Here is a 17,742-nt window from a genome sequence, read left to right on the forward strand (position 1 = left end):
GAGGAGGCCTCAGGGGTCTCAGGGAGGCCTCGGGGGTCCCGGGAAGTGCTGAGGGCACTGAGGAGGCCTCAGGGGTCTCAGGGAGGCCTCGGGGGTCTCGGGAAGGGCTGAGGGCTCAGGGAGGCCTCGGGGGTCCCGGGAAGCGCTGAGGGGACAGCGGGGATGAGGAGCATCAGGGCGTCCTGGGAAGCTCCGGGAGGAGCTGATGAGACCAGGAGTAAGGGGGGATCAGGGGGTGTCGGTATGGCCGGGAAGCACTGAGGGGTCAGTGGGGCTCGGGGGTCTCGGTATGGCCGGGAAGGTTCAGTGGGGCTCGGGGGTCTCGGTATGGCCGGGAAGCACTGAGGGGTCAGTGGAGCTCGGGGGTCTCGGTACCGCCGGGTGGCCCCGGGAAGCTCTGAGGGAGCAGGGGTAGATCAGGGGGCTCGGTGCTTGCTTCGGGGAAGAGCTGAGGGGACAGTGGGGATCAGGAGGTCTCGGTACCACCGGGATGCGCTGAGGGGACAGTGGGGCTCGGGGGTCTCGGTACCACCGGGAAGGTTCAGTGGGGCTCGGGGGTCTCGGTACCACCGGGTGCCTCCGGGAAGCGCTGAGGGAGTGGGAAGGGGGAGCTCGGGAGGCCCCGGGAAGCTCTGAGGGGCTCGGGGGTCTCAGCGGTACCCGAAGAGGCCCCGGGAAGCTCTGAGGGGCTCGGGGGTCTCAGCAGAATCTGAAGAGGCCCCGGGAAGCTCTGAGGGCTCGGGTGGAGATGAGCTGGGGAGGGAAGCGCTTGGGGGATCCCGGCATCTCCGAGAATCACTGAGGGGCTCGGGGGGGAGCTCTGAGGGGTCACTCGGGGGTCCCGGCGGTACCTCAGGGAATCTCTGACGGTCACTCGGGGGTCCCGGCGGTACCTCAGGGAATCTCTGAGGGTCACTCGGGGGGTCCCGGCGGTACCTCCAGGAAGCTCTAAGGGGCTCGGGGGATCCCGGTAATTGCGGGAAACTGTGAGGGGCTCGGGAGAGATGGTCACTCGGGGGGTCCCGGCGGTACCTCAGGGGAGCTCTGAGGGGTCACTCGGGGATTGGGGTCACTCGGGGGGTCCCGGCAGTACCCCCGGGCTCTCTGAGGGGTCACCCGGGGGGGAGCTCTGAGGGGTCACTTGGGGGGTCCCAGCAGTACCCCCGGCAATCCCTGAGGGGTCACTCGGGGGATCCCTGAGGGGTCTGGGGTTGGGGTCACTCGGGGGGTCCCGGCCGCACCCCCAGCAATCCCTGAGGGGTCACTCGGTACCTGCGGGCGCCTCCGGCGGCCCGGGCGCGGCGGGCGGCGGCGGCGGCGGCGGCGGGAGCGGGGCCGGAGCCGGGGCCGGCCCGGCGAAGATGTCGGGAGCCCCTCGGTGGCCGGCCAAGAGCGCGGCGGCGGCGGCGGCGGCGGCGGCGGCGTTGTCTTCCTCCTCCTCTTCCTCGTCGTCCTCCTCGTCGTCGTCCTCCTCGTCCCCCTCGGACACCGCCATCTCCTCCTCCTCCTCCTCGTCCTCCCTCAGCGGGGACGCCATGGCGGGGTGAGGGGCGGGGGGCCGGGGGGACTCTCGGCGCTCGCCGCTCCCACCGCCCCGAGCCGCCCCCGCCGCCGTGAGGGGAAAGCGGGGAGGGGGCGGCGAACGGCGACCCCCCCCGGGGCTGGCCCGGCGGGGCCGCGCGGGGGGGGCGGCGGCGATGGGGCGAAAAACGCCCGGATCGGTTAAAACCGCTTAAAATCGCCTCGGGGCGCGCGGGGCGGCGGGCGGCGGGACGGCGCCGGCAGCGAAAATGGCCGCCCCGGGTGTGATTTTAAAATAAACCCCCCCGGTGGGAAAAAGGAGCGAAAAAAAGGGTAATAATAATTAAAAACACACCCCGTTTGGGGAGGGGGGGAGGGGGGGGAATAGGGAGAAGGGAGGGGTTAAAAATGAGGGAAAAAAGGGGAAAATGGGGGGTGGTGGTTGCCCCCCCCCACTCCGTGAGGGGAAAAAAAAGCGCAAAATGGCCGAATTGAGGTTTTTTTGGTAAAGTTGCCCCAAACACACCTTGGGGGAGGAAAGAGGGGGGAAAAGAGAGGAAAGAAGGCTTAAAAAGGCTTAAAAATACACAAAAAAGCGAGCAAAACAACGCGCGAAAGAGGGAGGGGAATCGAGGGGGAAAAAATTGAAATTGGTTTTTTTTTTAAAAAAAAAGGAGGAAAGGGAAGGGTTTGGGGAAGGATGGAAGAAATAAAGGCGAGAATTGAAAAGGAGTTAAATTGGTGGGAAGAGAAAGGGTGAGGTGAAAAAATGGGGTGGAAAAATGGGAAAGGGAAGGAAGGGAGAGGAAAAAGGGGTAAAAATGGACATTAAAATTTAAAAACGGGAGGAATGGGGAGGAAAAGGGGAGAAATCGACCTTAAAATTGGTGTGGAAAAGGAGGGAGAGTCAAAAATAAACATTGAAATTTAAAAAGGGAAGGGACGGGCTGAAAAAAAGGTTAAAAATAAACAAAAAAATAGAAAGGGCTGAAAAGGGTAAAAATCAACATCCAAGAAAACCCCAAAAATCCTTTAAAAAATCAACCGTGCGAGGTTCAGAAAAAAATTCAAAACAAGCCCCACGAAAAAACGCCAGTCCTTAAAAACACTCGATTAAAAAAAAAAAAAAATCAAAATAATAAAAAAAAATCCCAAAACTCCCCCCTCCCCTCCCCCCCACTACACCCCGAGCAGAATAACCCAAATTCTGCTCATTTTAGGGTCTTTTTGGTCTCTTTTAGGGCCTCCCGAATGCTATTTTTTTTGCCTTTTCCCCTCTCGCAGATCGCGGCTCGCCGAGGGACAATATTTGAATATTTGTGTTGCCCCAGCCGGGGGGGAAACGAAGCCGGAGAGATTTTTCTGCATAAAACAAAGATGGCTGCGGTAAATTATTTCTTTTTTCTGCTTTTTTTTTTTTTTTTTTTTTGCCTCTCTTTCTCTCCTTATTCTCCCCCCCCTCACTCCATAAAAATATTTCGGGGGGGGATTAATCACTACTCATGCTCAGTGTGACATCAGCATAAATTGTTAAAGGTTAACTAGTTCCATACTCGGCACGCTTCTCTTTATTTTTTTTTTTATTTTTATCATTTTTCCCCCTTTTTCCCCCCTTTTTCGCCCCCCCGTGATTTTAAACACGCACTAAAAAAAATTTTAAAAGCAAAATTTTTAATTTTTTTTCAATTTTTTCTTTTTTTTTTTTTTAATTTTTTTTGTTCTTTCTCCCTCCCTCCTCGACTTTGAAATACTTGAGAAGGGAGTGGTTTGGTGGGTTGGGTTTTGGGGTTGTTGGTTGGTTTTTTTTTTTCTTTTGGGTGTTTTTTTTTTTCCTTTTTTTGGAGTTTCTTTAAGGCTGCAGGGAGGAAGAACAAAAAAAAAGGAGGTTTATAAGGATTAAAAAAAAATGGTTGAGGAAAGATGGAGGTGGGATTAAGAAAGGTTGGGAAAAGATTGAAAAGGAATAAAAAATATTGAAAAGGGAAAAAAGATTGAAAATGGGAAAACGATTGGAAAAGGGGAAAATTTGAAAAAGAAGAAAAATATTAAAAAAGAAAAACAAGATTTAAAAGGGGGAAAGATTGAAAATGGGAAAAATTGGAAAAGGGAAAAAATGAAAAAGGAAAAAGGATTTTAAAAAACAGAAAAAATATTAAAAAGGAAAGAAGATTGGAAAATGTAAAATGATTGAAAAGGGAAAAAATTTGAAATTGGGAAAAGATTGGAAAAGGGAAAAAGGAAAAAGGATAAAAAATCTTGAAAGGGGAAAAGAATTTTAAAACGTGAAAGAAGAAAAATGTTGAGAAAGGAAAAAAATTGTTAGAAAAGTAAAAAGGTTGAATGAAAATATTTTAAAAGCAAAAAAGGTTGAAAAAGGATGGAAGAAGGTAAAAAGAGAAAAGGAAAAAAATTGAAAAGAGAAAAGATTGAAAAAGGGAAAAAAGGATGAAAAGGGGAAAAATACTAACAAGGATGAAAACAAAATGTTCAAATTGAGAAAATATTAAAAAAGGAATAAAAGTTATGAAAAAAATTGAAAAACTGAGAAATATTAAAAAGGAAAAAATTCAAGTAGGAAAAAAAAGGATGAAATGGGAAAAAAGATTTTAAAAGAAAAAAAAAGTTTGTAAAAGGGGAAGAATAATCAAAAGGAAAAAAGGATGAAAAAAGGAAAAAGAAGTTTGAAAAATGTGAAAAACCGAACAGGATAAATATGTTAAAAAAGGAAAAAATATTCAAAAAAGGGGAAAAAGACTGAAAAAAGGAAAAAAATATTAAAGATGGGGAGGTAAAAAAATGGAGAAAAGATTCAAAAGAGAGAAAAATACTAAAACCAAGAAAAATACTTTAAAAAGGAGGAAAATATTAAAAAGGGGGCAAGAATCAAAAAATGGGGAAAAGATTCAAAAAGAGGGAAAGAGATAGAAAAGGGGAAAATATTCAAAAAAGATAAGAAAGTGTTAAAGAAAGGAGGAAAAAAAGATTGAAAAAGGGGAAATTAAGGGAGAAAATAAAGGAAGCAAAAAGAAATAATGTTTAAAAGGGAGGAAAAACTGAAAAAGGAGAAAGAAAATATTAAAAAGAAGGCAAAAAGGGTTCAAAGCTCCCCCAAAAAACCCAAAAAAACCCAGAGGTGAAATGGGTGAATTTGGTTTTTAGGGAGTGAATTTGCCCAAAATGCTGGAAATTCATCCCAAATCCCCCAGGCCACACCCACCCTTCCCCCACTCATGGTGTTTTGGGTTTTATTTTTTTTCTCCATTCCTTTTTGGGGCTTTTTTTGCCCCAAAACTCCAGGGTTGGAATATTGGGCAGAGGTTTGGTTCCCCCCAGCAAAAAACGCTGATTTTAGCCCAAAATGATGTAAAATGGAGTAAAAAACACTGAAAGTTTGGGAGTTTTTACTGCATTTTGGGGGTTTTTATCCAAAACTTGTTATGGTTGTTGTCATTCTTCACCAGGAGAACACCCAGGGACCCAAAAATCCCCAAAAATCCCCCAAAATACTCGTGTGACACCACAAGGACCCCAAATCCCTCAAATTCCCCCCAAATCCCTCAAATTTTCCCCCAAATCCCTCAAATTCCCCCAAAATCCCTAAAATTCCCTCCAAATCCCTCAAATTTCATCCAAATCCCTCAAATTTCCCCCAAATCCTTCAAATTTTCCCCCAAATCCCTCAAATTTCCCCCAAAACCTTGTGTGACACCACAAGAACCCACAAATCCCTCAAATTTCCCCCAAAATCCCTCAAATTCACACCAAATCCTCACAAATGCCCCCAAATATCTTAAATTTTCCCCCAAATCCCTCAAATTTCCCCCAAATCCCTCAAATTCCTCCCCAAATCCCTCAAATTTTCCCCTAAATCCTTCAAATTTTCCTCAAATCCCCCCAAACCCCAGAGGTGACAACACTTTGGGGCTGTTGGTGGCTTTTGTCACCCCAACCCCTTCTCTGGGGTCATTTTTTGGGTGTTTTCCTCCTTTTTTCCCATTTTCCCTCTGTTTGGTGGCTCTGCTGCTGCTCACACCTCTCAGGCCACTCCTGTGTCACCAGGGCTTGTCACCATGTCACCGTGTCACCACAGGTTGTCACAGTGTCACCCTGGGTTGTCATAGGGTCACTGTGTCACCATGTCACCATGGAGTGTCACAGTGTCACTTTGGGTTGTCACTGTGGGTTATCACTGTGTCACCATGGGGTATTACCAGGGGTTGTCACCAGGTCACCATGAGTTGTCACAGTGTCACCATGGGGATGTCACCGCAGGTTGTCACCAGGTCACCGTGAGGTGTCTCAGTGTCACAGTGTCACTGTGGGTTGTCACAGTGTCACCCCAGGTTGTCACCATGTCACTGTGAGTTGTCACAGTGTCACCATGGAGTGTCACCATGAGTAGTCATAGTGTCACCATGTCAACATGGAGTGTCACAGTGTCACAGTCACCATGGGTTGTCACCCTGTCAACCATGAAGTGTCACAGTGTCACCATGGGGATGTCACCGTGGGTTATCACTGTGTCACTGTGGGTTATCACCAGGGATTGTCACCCTGTCACCATGTAGTGTCACAGTGTCACCATGGGGATGTCACTGCAGGTTATTACTGTGTCACCATGGGTTGTCATAGGGTCACCGTGTCACCATGTAGTATCACTGTGGGTTGCCACAGTGTCACCCTGTCAACATGGAGTGTCACAGTGTCACCATAGAGATGTCACCATGGGTTGTCCTAGGGTCACTGTGTCACAGTGTCCATGTCACCATGGAGTGTCATACTGACAGCGTGGGTTGTCACTGTGTCACCATGGAGTTCACGATGTCACAATCTCACCGTGGAGTGTCACTGCCGGTTGTCACTGTGTCACCGTGGGTTGTCACCCTGTCACCATGGAGTATCACAGTGTCACACTGTCACCATGGGTTGTCACAGTATCACAGTGTCACCACAGGTTGTCACCATGTAATGTCACCGTGTCACTGCAGGTTGTCACAGCGTCACTGTGTCACCATGTCACCGTGTCACCATGTCACCGTGTCACCATGTAGTGTCACTGTGGGTTGTCACCATGTCACCATGGAGTGTCACAATGTCACCGCAGGTTGTCACAGTGTCACTCAGCCATCCCAGGGCTTTTCCCACCCTCTGTCACTGTCACACCCCCAAGTGACCCCCTGAGGGTCCTGGCGGTGGCTCCAGGAGGGTGACACCATCCCACGTGGTGTCACCAGGCAGGGACACCGTCAGATGGCGGCAGTGTCACCCACCTGTCCCCTGCCACCGCCTGTGCCCTGGTGGTGACAGTGACAACAGCCAGACTGTCCTCGTGGTGACAGTGACAACAGCCAGACCGTCCTCATGGGGACAGTGACAACAGCCAGACCGTCCTTGTGGTGACAGTGACAACAGCCAGACCGTCCTCATGGGGACAGTGACAACAGCCAGACCGTCCTTGTGGGGACACCAGAGCCACTGTGGGGAGAGCTGGAGATGAACAGGGACAGGTGACACTGTGGGACACAGGGGACACGGACATGGACAGGTGACAATGGACAGGGGACAATGGACAGGGGACACTGTGGGACACAGGGGACAGTGGACAGGTGACAAGGACAGCTGGACACAGACGGATGGACATGGACAGGTGACACAACCACACATGGACAGGGGACACAATGAGACACAGGGGACAATGGACGGGTGACATGGACAGGGGACACAAACAGACTCAGACAGGTGAAAGGGACAGACAGACACAGACAGACAGATATGGACAGGTGAAACGGACAGGTGACACGGACAGGTGACGAGAACAGGTGACAAGGACAGGTGACACAGACAGCCATACCCAGGGACAGGTAAGATGGACAGGCAGACACACAGGTGACATGGACAGGTGACACAGACAGCTGGACACAGGGACAGGTGACATGGATAGGTGACACAGGTGACATGGACAGACAGAAATGACACAGGCAAGTGACACGGACAGGTGACATGGACAGACAGACACACAGACAGGTGACACAGGTGACACGGACAGGTGACACGCACAGCTGTGGGGACACCGTGAGCCCTCCCGGGCAGGTCAGGTCAGCGCTGGGGACAGGTGACCGTGTCACAGGTGACCGTGTCACAGGTGACAGTGCCAGGGGCTGGCAGCCACCGCTGGGGACAAACAGCCAGTGCCACACACCCAGCCAGTGTCACCTGCTGTCCCCACCGTGGGAAACACCCCGGGGTGACACTTGGGGACACCAAGGCCGTGCCACCCCCAAGGTGGGGGACAGCACACCCCACGAGGGGTGACACAGGGTGATGACACCCCATTGTCACCCCACAGCCGGGGTTTGTCCCCAAAGTGTCCCCAAAGTGTCCCCGAGTGTGTCACCTCCCCCGAGGCTCCGCTGCGCCTTGTTTTGACAAAATCAGATTTATTTTGGCTCAAAAAGTTACAATTTGCCCCCAAAATCCCAAAACTGGGGGTGACCCTCCGGGGAACCCTCTGACCCCACTGGTGTCACCATCACTGTCACCAGAGCTGCGGGGGAGGGACAGGGGGTGGGGGAGGGGCTGAGGGGACAGCGGGGATTTGGGGGGTGGGGGAGGGGACAGCGGGGATTTTGGGGGTCACTCTGGTTTGGGGGGGCTGGGGGAGGGGCTGGGGGGTCACAGCACCCCCGTGACTGAGGGGAGTCCCCAAAATCGAGGGGAGACCCCTCCCACCAGGGACAAGGGACCCCAACCCTGCCAAGGGACACAAGGGGGACCCCAATCCTGGGGGGTCCTGGTGACCCCAGTGAGGGGAGAGCGGTGAGACCCTCATTTGGGGGGGAGGGGCTTGGGGACCCCTGACCCCCCCCGGTGCTTTGGGGGATCCCCCAACCCCCTCCGGGGTGACGTCATCACTCGCGGCCTCCAGCAGGGGGCGCACCTGGCTGGGGGGTGAGACCCCCCAAAATGGGGACCCAAGCCCCTCAGGACCCCCACAGCCCCCCCAGGCCCCTCCTGAGCCCCCCCAGCCCCTCAGGACCCCCACGGCCCCTCAGGACTCGCGCCAGCCCCTCCTGAGACCCCTCAGCCCCTCAGAGCCCCCCCAGCTCCTCAAGACTCCCCCCCAGCCCCTCAGGACCCCCCAGGCCCCTCCTGAACCCCCCAAGCCCTCGGACCCCCACAGCTCCCCCAGGCCCCTCAGAGCCCCCCAGCCTCAGACCCCCAGGCCCCTCAGAGCCCCTCCACAGCCCCTCGGGACCCCCACAGCTCCTCCTGAGCCCCCCAGCCCCTCAGGACTCCCCCACAGCCCCTCAGAGCCCCCCCAGCCCCTCAGGACTCCTCCCAAGCTCCTCAGAAGCTCCCACACAGCTCCTCAGGCCTCCCCCCAGCCCCTCCTGAGCTCCCCGGCCCCTCAGGACTCTCCCCGCACCTCAGGCCGCTCAGGCCAGGCCTTGGGCCTCCGCCGAGCCCGCGCCGCCCGTCGCCATGGCAACGCCGCCGGAAGTTCCTGCCCTGCGCGCCGCGGGGTGTGCTGGGAAATGTAGTCCTTAGCGCAGCACAGACCAGCGCTGCTATCCCCGCGCGGGGCACGCCGGGAGTTGTAGTTCCTGGCTCCGCCCCCTGGGCCGCGCGGGGGCTGCCGGGAAGCGGCGCCATCATGGCGGATCCGCCGGAGGAGGCGGGAGCGGCCGCGGCCGTGAGTGGGGGCTGGGGGGGATTTGGGGGTCTGGAGGGAGAATTTGGGGGTGTCTGTGGGGCACACAGCGGGCTGGGGGGCCATCCGGGTGTCCTGTGGGTCACAGGTGACAGGGGGGCGCTGTAGGGGGTCATTGGGGTCTATGGGGTGCAGCCCGAGGGTCCTGAGGGGAGATCTAGGGGGGCTGGAGGGAGCTTTGGGGGGCTATAGGGGCTGGGGGCTGCTTTTGGGGGGCTGTAGGGGCTGGGAGTCGTTTTTGGGGGGCTCTAGGGCTGGAGGTCCCCATAGGGGGTCTCAGTGGGGTCTGTAGGGGTCGTGGAGGGACTGTGAGGAGTGGGGGAGAGATAAAGGATATTTGGGAGGTTTCTGAGGGGCAACAGAGGACGTTGGGGGGCTCTAGGGGCTGGGGGGAGCTTTGGGGGGCTATAGGGGCTGTGGTTCCCATATTCCTTCCCAGTCCCCCCCTCTGTGTGTCCGGGGGTCTCACCCCTCTCTCCCCAGCCCGGTCCGGGGGTCTCACCCCTTTCTCCTTTCCCCTCCCCAGCCCGGTCCGGGGGTCTCACACTGCCCCTATCTTGTCCCCCAGCCCGGTCCGGGGGTCTCACACAGCCCTTTTCCCCCCCCCAGCCCGGCCCGGGGGTCTCACACAGCCCCTGTTTTCTCCCCCAGCCCGGTCCGGGGGTCTCACCCCTCTCTCCCCTCTCCCAGCCCGGTCCGGGGGTCTCACACAGCCCCTCTCCCCCCCCAGCCCGGTCCGGGGGTCTCACACAGCCCTTTTCCCCTCTCCCAGCCCGGTCCGGGGGTCTCACCCCTCTCTCCTCTCCCCTCTCCCAGCCCGGCCCGGGGGTCTCTGCTCCCCCCCGCGGGCGGCAGCGCCTCGAGGCTTTGCTCAACCGCAGCCTTCGCATCCGGATGTCGGACGGGAGAACGCTGGTGGGAGCGTTCCTGTGCACTGACCGCCAGAGCAACGTCATCCTGGGGTCAGCGCAGGAGTTCCTCAAAGCTGCAGGTTTGTGGGGTTTGATTTTGGGGGGTTTTGGGGTTTTTTGGAGGGGGTTTTGGGGTTTTTCTGGGTGTTATTGGGGTCTGAGGGGATGGGAGCGTTCCTGTGCACTGACCGCCAGAGCAACGTCATTTTGGGGTCTGCCCAGGAGTTCCTCAAAGCTGCAGGTCTGTGGGGTTTGATTTTGGGGGGTTTGGGGGTTTTTTTGGGTGGTTTTGGGATGTTATTGGGGTCTGTGGGGAGCGTTCCTGTGCACTGACTGCCAGAGCAACGTCATTTTGGGGTCTGCCCAGGAGTTCCTGAAGGCTGCAGGTCTGTGGGATCTTTCAGGGATTTTTGGGCTTTTTTTGGGGATGTTTTTGGGGTTTTTTGGGGTGTTATTGGGGTGTGAGGGGATTGGAGCGTTCCTGTGCACTGACCGCCAGAGCAACGTCATTTTGGGGTCTGCACAGGAGTTCCTGAAGGCTGCAGGTCTGGGGGGTTTTATTTTGGGGGGTTTGGGGGTTTTTAGGGGTTTTGGGGTGTTATGGGGTGTGAGGATTGGAGCGTTCTTGTGCACTGACCGCCAGAGCAACGTCATTTTGGGGTCAGCACAGGAGTTCCTCAAAGCTGCAGGTCTGGGGTTTTATTTGGGGGTTTTTTGGGGGATTTTGGGGTGTTATGGGGTCTGTGGGGATTGGAGCGTTCCTGTGCACTGACCGCCAGAGCAACGTCATCCTGGGGTCAGCCCAGGAGTTCCTCAAGGCTGCAGGTCTATGGGGTTTGATTTTGGGGGGTTTGGGGTTTTTTAGGGGGGTTTTGGGTTGTTATGGGGTGTGAGGGGATGGGAGCGTTCCTGTGCACTGACCGCCAGAGCAACGTCATTTTGGGGTCAGCCCAGGAGTTCCTCAAGGCTGCAGGTCTGTGGGGTTTTATTTTGGGGTTTTTTGGGGTGTTATGGGGTGTGAGGGGATGGGAGCGTTCCTGTGCACTGACCGCCAGAGCAACGTCATTTTGGGGTCAGCGCAGGAGTTCCTCAAGGCTGCAGGTCTGGGGGGTTTGATTTTGGGGGGTTTTGGGGTTTTTTGGAGGGGGTTTTGGGGTTTTTCTGGGTGTTATTGGGGTCTGTGGGGATTGGAGCGTTCCTGTGCACTGACTGCCAGAGCAACGTCATTTTGGGGTCTGCCCAGGAGTTCCTCAAAGCTGCAGGTCTGTGGGGTTTGATTTTGGGGGGTTTGGGGGTTTTTTAGGGGGGTTTTGGGGTGTTATTGGGGTCTGAGGGGATTGGAGCGTTCCTGTGCACTGACCGCCAGAGCAACGTCATCCTGGGGTCAGCCCAGGAGTTCCTAAAGGCTGCAGGTCTGTGGGATCTTTCAGGGATTTTTGGGCTTTTTTTGGGGATGTTTTTGGGGTTTTTTGGGGTGTTATTGGGGTGTGAGGGGATTGGAGCGTTCTTGTGCACTGACCGCCAGAGCAACGTCATCCTGGGGTCTGCGCAGGAGTTCCTGAAGGCTGCAGGTCTGGGGGGTCTTTGAGGATTTTTTTGGGTTTTTTCGGGGGGTTTGTGAGGGTCTGGAAATGTGAGAGTGGGAATTTTCCTGTGCCCCAACCGCCAGAACAAGATCCTACGCTTGGCACAGGAGTTCCTGAGGGCTGCAGGTCTGGGAGGTGTTTATGGGGTGTTTTGGGGTGTCTTTGGGGTTTTTTTGGTGGGGTCTTTGGGGTTTTTCTTGGGTGGGTTTTGGGGTATTGTTTAAGCGGCTTTTGGGGTGTTTTTGGGGTCTGTGAGGTTTTGGGGATGTGAGGATGGGAATTTTCCTGTTCTCCAACTGCCAGAACAAGAGTCTGGGCTTGGCACTTTTGGGGGTTCTGGGGGGCTAGAGGGACACCGTGGGGCTCGAGGGGGGGTTTGGGGGTTCCTGACACCTTTTTGGGGGTTCTGGACTCCTTTTTGGGGATCTTGACCCCTTGTTGGGGTTCCTGACTCTCTTTTTGGTGCTCCTGACCCCTTTCTGGGGGGGTGGGGGGGGCTCCTCACTCCTTTTTTGGGGTTCCTGACCCCTGTTTTGGGGCTCCTCAGCCCATTTTTGGGGTTCCTGACCCTTTTTGGGGTTTCTGACCCCTTTTTTGGGGTTTTCCCCCCAGATGCATTCCCGGGCAGCGAGCCACGAGTGCTGGGCCTGGCCATGGTCCCTGGTCACCACATCGTGTCCATCGAGGTGGAGCCACCCTACCCCTGAGGGACCCCAAAGCCACCTGAGGGACCCCAAAATCACCCCGAAGAACCACCCTGAGGGACCCCAGGGGACCCCAAAGCCACCCGAGGGACCCCAGAACCACCCTGAGAGACTGCAGAACCACCTCGAGGGACCCCAAAACCACCTGAGGGACCCTGAAGCCACCTGAGGGATCTCCAGTGCCTCATGGACCCCCTGGATGACCCCCAAAATCACCCTGAGGGACCTCCAGCGCCTCATGGACCCCCTGGATGGACCCCAGAAGCCTGAGGAACCCCCAGTGCCTCATGGATTCCCAAAAACACCCTGAGGGACACTCTGGACAGACCCCAAAACCCTGGAGGACCCCCTGGATGAACCCCAAAATCACCCTGAAGGACCCCCTGGACAGAACCCAACACCCCGAGGGACACCCCTGGTTCTGGATGGACACCCCAACACCAGGATGGACCCCAAAACCCTGGAGGACCCTCTGGATGGACCCCAAAACCACCCTGAGGGACCCCCAGTGCTTCATGGACCCCCTGGATGGACCCCAAAACCCTGAGGAACCCCCTGGATGAACCCCAAAAGCACCCTGAGGGACTCCCTGGACAGACCCCAAAACCCTGATGGACTCTCCCAGTGCTGGATGGACACCCCAACACCAGGATGGACCCTCAACACCTTGTGGGACCCCTGGATGGACCCCAAGACCCTGAAGGACCCCAAAACTCTGATGGACTCCTCCAGTACTGGATGGACCCTCCAGCACCTCGAGAGACCCCCGGATGGATCCCCCAAAATCCTCATGGACACCCCAAGGCCTCGAGAGACCCCTGAATGGACACCCCCAAACCCAGCTGGACCCCCCAAGGCCAGGATGGACACTGGACATCCCGATGGACAGCCCAAAGCTGGGACAGACCCCCCAACTCCACACGGGGACCCCCCAGTGCCTGACCCCCCCCCGAGGGGCTTCGGGGGTCCCCAGGATGCCATTAAAGCCCCGCTGGTGACATTGTGGCTGTGTGACACTTGTGTGTGTGTGTCCCCTCCCCCCACCCCATGGGGGTGACAGGAGACCCCAAATTCCTGCCCCTCCCCCCAATTCCTGCCCCTCCCCCCACCGGGGGTGACAGGAGACCCCATTTCCTGCCCCTCCCCCCATTTCCCTGAGCCCCTCCCCCATTTCCTGCCCCTCCCCCCATTCCCCTGAGCCCCTCCCCCAATTCCTGCCCCTCCCCATTTTCTGAGCCCCTCCCCAATTCCTGCCCCTCCCCCATTTTCCTGAGCCCTCCCCCAATTCCTGCCCCTCCCCACTCCCTGGACCCCCCAAATTCTTCCCCCGCCGCTCCCCCTCCCCCCGGCCGCCCCTCCCCCACGGAGCCGTCGGGCTTTGCCATTAATTTAATCTCAGGTACAAAATAGCTTCTGGGGGGGGAGGGGAGCACCCGCCCCTCCCCCACCCCCAAAAACACCGGGGGCCCGGCGGGGGGAGGGGCGGGGGGAGGGGACACGGGGGGGGGAGGGGCGGCCGCAAGGCCCAGCACCATGAGGGGGGTGGGGGCGGGGCGAGGGGTGACCACCCTCCCCTCCGCAAAGGTCAGGGGTCAGCGGGTGACAGGGACGAGGTCACCAACCCCAGACCCCTCCTCCCCGCCGGCCCGACCCCCCAATAAATAGCGCGACCCCTCCCCCTCCCCGCGTATAAATTAAAAAAGAGGCAGAAAAAGAAAAATCATTTACAAAAAAAAAAAAAACGGAAAAAAAATCAAAAAAATCCCAAAATGAGGCTCGGGGAGGGGGGGAGGGGCGCCCCAAGGCCCCTCCCCCCGCGGGGGGGCTCCTGCCGCCCCCCCAGTTGGGGGGGAGGGGTAGCACAGGCCCCTCCCCCCTTTGCACCATGGTTTGGGGGGGAAGCCCCTCCCCCCCCTGAGACCTGAGCCCCACCCGGGCGGGGGGAGGGGCGGAGGGGGGGAACCCCCCCAAAAAACGATCCCCTCCCCCCTCGGGCCCCTCCCCCCGGCCCGGACCCGTATGGGGGGGAGGGGCGGCTGGTTGTGGGTGGGGGTGGGGCGAGTTTTTGGTTGAATCTTGGCAAGGGGTCAGACCCCCCCCCAAAAAAGGTGCCCCTCCCCCCAGCCCCCCCCATGCTGGGGGAGGGGCGGGGAAACCCCCTGGGTGGGGGGAGGGGCGGAACCCCCCGAAATGAGGGGGGAGGGGCCGGAGGGAAGCCCCACCCCCTCCCTCCCCCCCCCGCTGAGTCACAGAACCCCCAAAATTTGGGGGAGGGTGGGGGAGGGGCGGCGGAAAGAGCCCCCCCAACCCCCACCGCGGGGGGAGGGGCGGCGGGGGGAGGGGCTGTGTCAATTCCTAGAAATCGGGTTTTGTATAAAATCGGAGTTTTTCCACCCAAAACCCTCACCCCCCGCGGTGGGGGAGGGGCGGCCCGGCCCTCCAGGCCCTTTTTGGGGCGAATTCTCCGCGAATAAATAAAAAGTGTTCGTGGGGGGAGGGGCAGGGCGGGGGGATCCCCCTGTCCCCCCCCCGCGCCCCTCCCCCGCCGCGGTGTCCCCTCGGGGGTCTCATCTGGGGGTCGGCGGCGTCACCTGGGGGGACAGAGGGGACAGGGCGTCACCCTGGGGACACGGCAGGGGACAGGCACAGGTGTCCCAGTGTCCAGGTGTCCTGGACGTGGCCTGTATGGGTGTCCCCAGGTGTGTCCCCAAGCCAGGTGTGTCCCTAAGCCATGTGTGTCCCCAGGTGTGTTCCTAAACCAGGTGTGTCCCTGTGTCATCCCAAGCCAGGTGTGTCCCCCAGGTGTCCCCAGACCAGATGTCCCCACGTGTTCCCCCATGTCAGGAATCCTCAGGTGCGTCTCCAGTTTTCCCCAATGTCCTCAGGTGTGTCCCTAGCTGTCCCTCACTAGGGTGAAGCCATCGCAGACGATGACCCTGGCTGTGTCCCCAATGTCCTCTCAGTGTCCCCAGCTGTCCCTAGTGTCCCCAGGTGTGTCCCCGATGTCCCCAGGTGTATCCCCAGGTGTATGCCTAGTGTCCCCAATGTTCCCAGGTGTGTCCCCAGTTTCCCCAGGTGTATCCCCAGGTGTATCCCCAGTGTCCCCAGGTGTTCCCAGGTGTATCCCTAGTGTCCCCTCAGTGTCCCCAGTGTCCCTCACCAGGGTGAAGCCGTCGTAGATCTGCACTGCTCCAGGACTATGACCCCAGGTGTGTCCCCAGTGTGTCCCCAATGTCCCCAGGTGTATCCCTAGTGTCCCCAGGTGTGTCCCCACTGTCCTCACTGTCCCCAGTGTCCCTCACCAGAGTGAAGCCGTCGTAGATCTGCATGAACTCCTCGGTCTTGTACTGTTCTAGGACGATGACCCCAGGTGTGTCCCCAGTGTGTCCCCAATGTCCCCAGGTGTATCCCTAGTGTCCCCAGGTGTGTCCCCAGTGTGTCCCCAATGTCCCCTCAGTGTCCCCAGTGTCCCTCACCAGGGTGAAGCCGTCGTAGATCTGCATCAGCTCCTCGGTCTTGTACTGCTCCAGGACGATGACCCCGGCCAGGCCTCCCCCGCGCCGCCGGGCGCAGCCCTCGCAGTGCACCAGGTAGGTGTTGCGTCCACCTGTCTCGCTGGTCACGAACAGGATGTTGAACACCTCCACCTGCCGGACGGGGGACAGGGCAGCGGTCAGCGGGGTGGGCAATGGCAATGGTCAGTGGTGTGGGCAAGGGCATGCCATGGTCATGGCAGTGGTCAGTGGTGTGGGCAAGGCAGCCCGTGGTTGTGGCAGTGGTCAGTGGTGTGGGCAAGGACACCCTGTAGTCATGGCAATGGTCAGTGGTGTGGGCAAGGACACCCTGTGGTCATGGCAGTGGTCAGTGGTGTGGCCAATAGCACCCCATGGTCATGACCAACAGCAATTGTCAATGGTCAGCAGTGTGGCAAAGGCACCCCGTGGTCATGGCAATGGTCAGTGGTGTGGGAAAGGACACCCTGTGGTCAATGGCACCCCACGGCCATGGCCAATGCCAACTGTCAACAGTCAGTAGCATGGGCAAGGACACCCCGTGGCCACCACAATGGTCAGTGGTCAATGGCGTGGCCAAGAGTACCTCATGGCTATGGCAACAGTCAGTGGTCAGTGGTGTGGCCAAGGACACCCTGTGGCCAATGGCTAACAGTATGACCAATGGCATGGCCAAGGGCACCCCGTGGCCAATGGCTAACAGTATGACCAATGGCATGGCCAAGGACACCCCGTGGCCAACGGCCTGGCAGTGACACATCAAAGGACAAGGACACCCTGCGGCCATGGCCAGCGGCACAGCCAAGGACATCCCATGGCCGTGGCCAACAGCATGGCCACGTCCACACCACGGCCACAGCCAAGGTCACGGACAGGGCCGTGCCAAGGCCAGACCAGGAGTGTGGCCAAGACCAGGTGAGGACCATGGGCAAGGCCACGGCCAGGAGCAGCCAAGGCCACACCACAGCTGCGGTCAAGAGCACACCAAGGCCACACCAAAGCCATGGTCAAGAGCACACCAAAGCTGTGGTCAAGAGCAGCCAAGGCCACACCAAAGCTGTGGTCAAGAGCACACCAAGGCCATGGTCAAGAGCTTGGTCAAGACCCTGCAAAGCCATGGCCAACACCAAGGCCAGGTCCACACCAAGCCATGGTCAAGACTGTGGTCAAGATCACAGCCAAGAGCATTCCAAGATCGTACCAAGACCGTGGCCAAGACCACCCAAGGCCACACCAGACCCACCCCATGGCCACACCAAGGTCCACCCCATGGCCACACCAGACCCATGCCAGGCCCACGCTAGGCCAACGCCATGGCCCCACCAGGAGCACCCCAAGGCCACCCCATGGCCACCCTGAGGCCATGCCAGGCCCACCCCAGGCCACCCCATGGCCACACCAGAACCCACTCCATGGCCACCCCAAGGCCACACCAGGAGCACCCCAAGGCCACCACCCCAGGACCACGCCAGGCCAACACCAAGGCCACATCAGGAGCACCCCATGGCCACCCCATGGCCACACTAGGCCCATGCCATGCCAACACCATGGCCCCACCAGGAGCACCCCATGGCCACCCCAAGGCCACCCCAGGCCGCTGTCCCCGCGTCACTCACGTCGCACTCGTTGCAGTAGTAGGCCGGCTCGTCCTTCACCCGGCCCTGGTAAGCGATCTTCTTGCCGGCGCGCACCAAACTCTCGCGCTGCACCTGGCAGTGCTTGATGGACTGCAGCAGGCAGTACCTGCGGGGACAGCGTCACCCAGTGTCACCTGAGTGTCACCCGGTGTCACCTGGC

The 17,742-nt window shown here is 57.6% G+C and overlaps 3 protein-coding genes and 4 long non-coding RNA genes across 10 annotated transcripts in view; 4 read left to right on the top strand and 3 right to left on the bottom strand.

Annotated features, from left to right (window-relative positions):
- Window positions 1–1,784, bottom strand: part of CHD3 (chromodomain helicase DNA binding protein 3) — a 63,605-nt gene extending 61,821 nt beyond the window's left edge. Inside the window, exon 1 of one of the 2 annotated variants that reach the window (XM_085045245.1) lies at window positions 1,273–1,716. In XM_085045245.1, coding sequence (XP_084901371.1) covers window positions 1,273–1,537 — 265 coding nt within the window. In that variant the 5' untranslated portion in view covers window positions 1,538–1,716. Of the gene's footprint in view, window positions 1–1,272 lie in introns of both variants that reach the window. The other variant, XM_085045247.1, reaches the window with a different exon arrangement.
- Window positions 1,716–3,917, top strand: LOC146423043 (uncharacterized). Its single transcript, XR_014847731.1, has 2 exons — window positions 1,716–1,854; window positions 2,806–3,917. It is a non-coding gene; the product is annotated as an uncharacterized LOC146423043 (long non-coding RNA).
- Window positions 3,918–5,780: 1,863 nt separating this feature from the next.
- On the top strand, window positions 5,781–8,060 carry LOC146423044 (uncharacterized). Of its 2 annotated transcripts, XR_014847733.1 has the most exons (4): window positions 5,781–5,998; window positions 6,090–7,028; window positions 7,095–7,462; window positions 7,546–8,060. It is a non-coding gene; the product is annotated as an uncharacterized LOC146423044 (long non-coding RNA). The 2 variants fall into 2 exon arrangements; XR_014847732.1 differs by having other exon boundaries at window positions 6,090–7,462.
- Window positions 8,061–9,096: 1,036 nt separating this feature from the next.
- Window positions 9,097–12,587, top strand: NAA38 (N-alpha-acetyltransferase 38, NatC auxiliary subunit). Of its 2 annotated transcripts, XM_085045093.1 has the most exons (4): window positions 9,097–9,214; window positions 10,049–10,223; window positions 12,342–12,430; window positions 12,485–12,587. In XM_085045093.1, the coding sequence occupies exons 1-4, from the start codon at window positions 9,176–9,178 to the stop codon at window positions 12,488–12,490; spliced, it is 309 nt and encodes a 102-aa protein (XP_084901219.1). In that variant the 5' UTR covers window positions 9,097–9,175; the 3' UTR covers window positions 12,491–12,587. The 2 variants fall into 2 exon arrangements, with proteins under 2 accessions (XP_084901219.1, XP_084901218.1); XM_085045092.1 differs by lacking the exon at window positions 12,485–12,587 and having other exon boundaries at window positions 12,342–12,446.
- Window positions 12,362–12,932, bottom strand: LOC146423046 (uncharacterized). Its single transcript, XR_014847643.1, has 4 exons — window positions 12,847–12,932; window positions 12,650–12,749; window positions 12,517–12,598; window positions 12,362–12,486 (listed from the first exon to the last, which is right to left on the bottom strand). It is a non-coding gene; the product is annotated as an uncharacterized LOC146423046 (long non-coding RNA).
- A 78-nt stretch (window positions 12,933–13,010) lies between these two features.
- LOC146423047 (uncharacterized) lies at window positions 13,011–13,436 on the top strand. Its single transcript, XR_014847642.1, has 2 exons — window positions 13,011–13,102; window positions 13,295–13,436. It is a non-coding gene; the product is annotated as an uncharacterized LOC146423047 (long non-coding RNA).
- A 1,364-nt stretch (window positions 13,437–14,800) lies between these two features.
- The window catches only part of KDM6B (lysine demethylase 6B), a 36,472-nt gene continuing 33,530 nt past the window's right edge, over window positions 14,801–17,742 (bottom strand). The window contains exons 23-25 of the mRNA XM_085045055.1: window positions 17,562–17,688; window positions 15,910–16,080; window positions 14,801–15,024 (exon numbers count right to left, since the gene is read on the bottom strand). Coding sequence (XP_084901181.1) covers window positions 15,001–15,024; window positions 15,910–16,080; window positions 17,562–17,688 — 322 coding nt within the window. The 3' untranslated portion in view covers window positions 14,801–15,000. The remainder of the gene's footprint in view (window positions 15,025–15,909; window positions 16,081–17,561; window positions 17,689–17,742) is intronic.

This window comes from Lichenostomus cassidix, unplaced genomic scaffold (genome assembly GCF_008360975.1).
Source record: "Lichenostomus cassidix isolate B80296 unplaced genomic scaffold, HeHo_3.0 HiC_scaffold_34, whole genome shotgun sequence".
Lineage (NCBI taxonomy): Eukaryota > Metazoa > Chordata > Aves > Passeriformes > Meliphagidae > Lichenostomus > Lichenostomus cassidix.